Source organism: Nicotiana attenuata, chromosome 6, assembly GCF_001879085.1.
Source record: "Nicotiana attenuata strain UT chromosome 6, NIATTr2, whole genome shotgun sequence".
NCBI lineage: Eukaryota > Viridiplantae > Streptophyta > Magnoliopsida > Solanales > Solanaceae > Nicotiana > Nicotiana attenuata.
Genome location: NC_031994.1, coordinates 39,166,100 through 39,171,852, shown reverse-complemented (window position 1 = coordinate 39,171,852; position 5,753 = coordinate 39,166,100). Strand labels below are relative to the sequence as shown.

The following is a 5,753-nucleotide window of genomic DNA, read 5'->3' as shown; positions in this document are numbered from 1 at the left end:
TAAATGATTACTTTACTAAGTGGGTTGAAGTAGGTCCTTACTAGAAAATCGGCAAGCGCGAAGTGGTCGATTTCTTATGGGAGAACATAATCTGACGGTCCAAAATATCAAAGGAGATTGCCTGCGGCAACAGACCACAGTTCATAGGCTCAAAGGTCACAAAATTCCATAAAGACTTGAAAATGAAAAGAATCACATCTTCGTCATACTATCCGAGCGCAAATGGGCAGGCGCAATCAGCCAATAAGGCGATTATTCAAAACCTCAAAAAGAGGTTGGAAGCCGCCAAAGTCAAGTGGCCCGAGGAGTTACCGGGAGTGCTATGGGCATACCAGACAACGACCATGTCAAGCACAGGAGAGACACCTTTCTCTATCGTGTACGGAGCAAAAGATCTGATCCTGGTGGAAGTAGGAGAACCTACCTTGAGGTACGATGTTTAGCTTAAAGTATATATATTTCTACGTATATCGCCTCATATTTTACTTTTGTTTCGTGAATTCGGGATGTTAAACGCCATGATTTATATTAATTTGAAGTGTTTTCATGTGTAGGAATGATTCGGGAGCAATTGGGGGTGAAACGCGCAAAATTAGAGCCAAAGCATTTGGGCGCCACAGGCAGCGCCTGGCTCCACCTGTGGCGCTGGAGACAGAATAGAAATTATGGGCAGCGCCCTGGTGGGTGCCGGGCGCTACCCAGGGCGCCGGTGGCGTGATTTTGTCCTATTTTGCTCGGGACAAGGTTATTTCGGCCCTAGACCTACCCAACACGTATAAAAGCAAGACTAAACCTATTTTTGAGGGGAGAGACGCCACTTTGGAGGAAAAACACACACGAGATCGTGTGGAAGCAGAGAATTCTCAGTTTTCTTCATCTTTTTCTAGTATTTTCAATTGATTCAACAATTATGCAATTGTTTGATTACATCATGAGTGGCTAAACACCCATTGTTCTGGGGTTGTGATTTAGCCATGAATATTGTTGTTTGATATTAGCTTGACCTCGATTATAATTCACTAATATATGATTGTTTCTTTAATTGTGTGAGTAATTGCTTAATTGTCTGGCACGTAGTTAGGTTATATTTACTATCTATGCTATGCTTGGGAAAGCCGTGTTTAGATTAGAGAAGAATTGAAGAGAGCTTGATCTTAACCCTTAGGGGGAGCGGATTTGTGGTTAGGATAGGAATATACCTAGTCACCATGCTTAATTAAATATCGTATTCTTAATGCGTTCTTAATAGACTGATTTCATAGGAATATAGGCGTTAATCTATTTTGAATAGGCGAGTAGTACTTCAGGAGAAGGCTATGAGAGCAAGTATCGATTAATTAGCAACCATGAGTGAATTGTATGAGAGCGAGAGTTAACTAGAACACAATACGAATGGTGAATCGATCACAACCCTGGAATACTTGTCTCTATTGAATACATAACAAACATTCTACTGCTTGATAATTTAGCTATTACTTAGAATTGTAGTATAGTATAATTAAACTTTTGAACTCGAATTTATCTTGACGGAATAACAATATTGGTGAGTTAGTGAGTAGTTAATATAAGTCTCTGTGGGTTCGACACTCGACTTATCATTTTATTACTTGTACGACCACGTATACTTGCGTGTGCGTTTGGGGGCAACAAGTTTTTGGCGCCGTTGCCGGGGACTTAAAAATTAGCTACTTTGCTGACTTAAGGTTGTATTAGTTATTTGTTCAAATTTTAATTTTCAGTCTATCTTGTTTGTGTTAACATAGGCTCTTCTCTTGAATGCGGAGGAGTAGGAGCGCTAAAAATCTCCTTCCTCTTGATTCTGAAATTGAACGGACACTTCACAGAGTGAGGAGGGAGGTCGAAGCTAGAACTAGAGTAGAAAGAGAGTTGGACATCGTAGTTCAACCACAGCCAATAGAGATGGCAGGTAATGCAGAACGTGCGGTGATAGAAGCCGCAAGGCCCAGTCTTGCAAATATGACTCAGGCTATTGTGAAACCTGAGATCATAGGGCATTTTGAACTCAAACAGTACATGGTACAACTGATTCAGTCCACAGGGCAGTATGTGGGTCTATCTCATGAAGATCCGCAGAGGCACATTCAGAATTTCTTGGAAATTACGGATACCTACAATTATCCGAACGTTTCCAAGGACTATGTCAGGCTGACACTTTTTCCCTTTTCACTGTTGGGGGAAGCTAAGGAATGGTTGCAGAAAGAGCCCGCGTACTCAATCCACACTTGGGATGATCTAGCAAGGAAATTCCTAATCAAGTTTTTCCCCACCAAGAAGACAAAGTCAATGAGGAGTCAAATTCTTGGGTTCGAACAACGGGATGGCGAGACACTTCGTCAAGCCTGGGAAAGATACAAGAAGCTACTTAGAGATTGTCCGCACCATTGTCAGACTAATGAGGTATTGGGACACACTTTTGTTGACGGGCTAGATGAAGCCTCAAAGATGAATCTTGATTCAGCTTGTGAGGGTAGTTGCATGGCGAAACCATATAGTGAAATCCAACTCTTGCTGAATAACTACACTGCTAATGATCATAACTGGCAAGGAGATAGGGATTCACGCAAGGCAAGTAAACAGAAGGCAGCTGGGTTGATTGAGCTTGATGATTTCTTGGCCATGACAGCTGATATAGCAAAATTGGCAAACCAGGTGAATAGAATGACAATGCAACAGACACAACAGATGCAACATGTACAACAGATGTCTCTTTACTGCGAACTATGTGGTGATAATCAAATGAGTGACATGTGCCCCACGAATCAAGAATCTATATACTATGTGAGACAACAGAGCAGGGGTCCAGTGAATCAGAATGCAAAATATGGTAACACTTATAACCCAAATAGGAAGAATCATCCCAACTTCTCATGGGGTGGAAATCAGCCGAATCAGAATCATTATAGACCCCAAGGAAATATCAACCAACCTCAGAAGCCACCTCAACAGGTAGAAGAGAATGGGAATGATTTGTTGAAGCAGTTGTTGCTTGACAATCAACAGCTCAGGACCGATTTCAGAAATTTGGAGCGCCAAATGGGACAACTTGCCAGTGCTCAAAATACTAGATCAGTTGGAGCTCTTCCAAGTGACATTGAAGCTAATCCTAAGGCATCCCTTAATGCCGTGTCGTTGAGGAATGGGAGACAACTAGAAGAGGTTTAGTCGAAAAAGAGCAAACAGGTGACTTTTGATTAGAGGCCAGCCACTATTGAATCAACATCAGAAAAATCTAAGGAGTCCGAAAAGCCAGCTGGAGAGGCGGTGGCTGAGCAACCCCCACCAGTGGTTGCAAGTCCACCACCTCCGTTCCCTTAAAGATTGCTGAAAGTAAAAGACAACACCGCATATAAAAAGTTTCTTGATATTTCGAAGCAGGTGCAAATCAATATTCCATTGGTTGACATCTTACAAGAAGTGCCCAAATATGCAAAGTACATCAAGGACATAGTTGCAAATAAAAGGAGGCTGACTGAGTTCAAAACCGTCGCACTCACTGAGGAATGTAGCTCAAGAATTCAAAGCATGCTACCTCAAAAATTGAAGGACCCAGGTAGTTTCACTATCCAAATCTCGATTGGTAAACATGCAGTTAGGCGAGCCTTATGTGATCTTGGAGCGAGCATCAATTTGATGCCGCTATCTGTATTCAAACAATTGGGGTTGGGTGAGCCACATCCAACAACGGTAATCTTACAGCTGGATGATCACTCCCTTGCTCATCTTGAAGGAGTGATTGAAGATGTGCTGGTTCAAGTGGGGTCTTTCATATTTCCTGCTAATTTCATCATCCTGGACTATGAGCCCGATCAGAAAGCCCTATTTATTTTGGGGCATCCATTCTTAGCCACGGGCCGAGCTATTATTGATGTTTGCGAAGGAAAGATGACGATGAGAGTAGGTGATCGAGTGGAGGTATTCAATGTTTATAAAGCACTCAGGTTGCCAACCCACTATGAAGAGTTATCCATGATCTCTATGGTAGAGAGTGATGCCACATCGTTAGTGCCCTATATGAGGCCTGTAGATCCTGTTGAATGAGTGTTGATTGGGGATGAACAAGATAGTGAAGATGAAATGATGGGAGAAATTGAGCAAGTACTAGATATGTCCTGCAGTTATGTCCATGGGTTTGGAAAATATGAGGATTTCGACAGGCTTGTCACTCTTACCCCACCTATGCAATCTATTGATGAAGCTCTGAAGCTAGAATTTAAGCCACTTCCAGCGCATCAAGGATATGCTTATTTGGGGAACTCTGAGACATTGCCCGTGATTATTTCGTCCAGCTTGACCAACACTCAAGAAGAAAAATTGCTCAGAGTACTCCGCGAGCATAAAAAGGCCATTGGGTGGACTATTGCTGACATCAAGGGAATTAGTCCATCGGTTTGCATGCATAAAATTTTCTTGGAGGATGGACACCGCCCTAGTGTGGAGTAGTAGAGGAGGTTAAATCCCATTATGAAAGAGGTGGTGAAAAAGGAAGTAATCAAGTTGCTCGATGCAGGTATCATTTTTCCTATTTCTGACAGTAACTGGGTAAGCCCAGTTCAATGTGTGCCCAAAAAGGGAGGAATGATTGTGAATGAGAATGAGAAGAATGAGCTAATTCCTACTCGCACTGTGACGGGGTGGAGAGTCTGCATTGATTATAAAAAGCTCAACAAAGCAACCCGCAAGGACCACTTCCCACTTCCATTCATTGACCAAATGCTAGACAGATTAGCCGGGCATCAATATTATTGCTTCCTTGACGGTTATTCGAGATACAATCAGATTGTCATATGCCTATAGGATCAAGAGAAGACCACTTTTACTTGTCCTTATGGTACTTTTGCCTTCAAGCGAATGTCGTTTGGTCTTTGTAATGCACCAGCCACTTTTCAGGGGTGCATGATGGCTATTTTCACCGACATGGTGGAAAAATTCGTGGAAGTGTTTATGGATGATTTTTCAGTTTTTGGGTCTTCTTGTGATGATTGCTTGAGGAATTTAAGCAAGGTGCTGGCCCGTTGTGGAGAGACAAATCTGGTACTGAATTAGGAAAAGTGCCATTTTATGGTACAAGAAGGCATTGTGTTGGGTCACAGAATATTTAGGAGCGGCATTGAAGTTGATAAGGCGAAGGTGGAGGCGGTTGAAAAATTACCTCCACCTCTTTCAGTGAAGGGTGACCGGAGTTTCTTGGGACACACGAGTTTCTATCGACGCTTTATTAAAGATTTTTCTAAAATTACTACTCCTTTGTGCAGGTTGCTTTAAAAAGATGTAACTTTCAACTTTGATGACGCCTGCCTCAAGGCATTTGAAGAACTCTAAAAAAATTTGGTGTCTGCTCCCATTATTGTACCACCCGATTGGTCCTTACCATTTGAACTTATGTGTGATGCAAGTGACCACACTATTGGGGCAGTGCTAGGCCAGAGGAAGGACAAGGTGTTTTATTCCATGTATTATGCGAATAAGACTCCTGATGATGCACAGCTGAATTACACCACCACTGAGAAGGAGCTGTTAGCTGTTGTGTGGGCCTTTGAGAAATTTCGGGCATACTTGGTGGGAACGAAGGTCATAGTCCATACCGATCATGCAGCAATCAGGTACCTATTTACAAACAAGGAATCTAAAGCTAGATTGATGCGCTGGGTTTTGTTGCTGCAAGAATTTGATGTAGAAATACGATATCGAAGGGGGACAGAGAACCAAGTAGCTGACCATCTATCAAGGCTGGA

General features: G+C 42.4%; 1 protein-coding gene across 1 annotated transcript; it reads left to right on the top strand.

Moving 5' to 3' along the window:
• On the top strand, positions 1,777 to 4,059 carry LOC109227785. Its single transcript, XM_019392983.1, has 4 exons — positions 1,777 to 2,037; positions 2,410 to 3,129; positions 3,217 to 3,306; positions 3,397 to 4,059. Exons 1-4 carry the CDS (start codon positions 1,777 to 1,779, stop codon positions 4,057 to 4,059), a joined length of 1,734 nt encoding a protein of 577 aa, XP_019248528.1.

What these genes read in the sequence shown, in the direction of transcription:
- LOC109227785 (XM_019392983.1), top strand. Translation starts at nt 1,777, where the DNA reads ATGCGGAGGAGTAGGAGCGCTAAAAATCTCCTTCCTCTTGATTCTGAA. An exon ending in ACATTGAAGCTAATCCTAAG is followed by an intron (nt 3,130 to 3,216) that starts GCATCCCTTAAT and finishes ACTTTTGATTAG; the next exon opens with AGGCCAGCCACTATTGAATC. An exon ending in CTGAGCAACCCCCACCAGTG is followed by an intron (nt 3,307 to 3,396) that starts GTTGCAAGTCCA and finishes ATTTCGAAGCAG; the next exon opens with GTGCAAATCAATATTCCATT.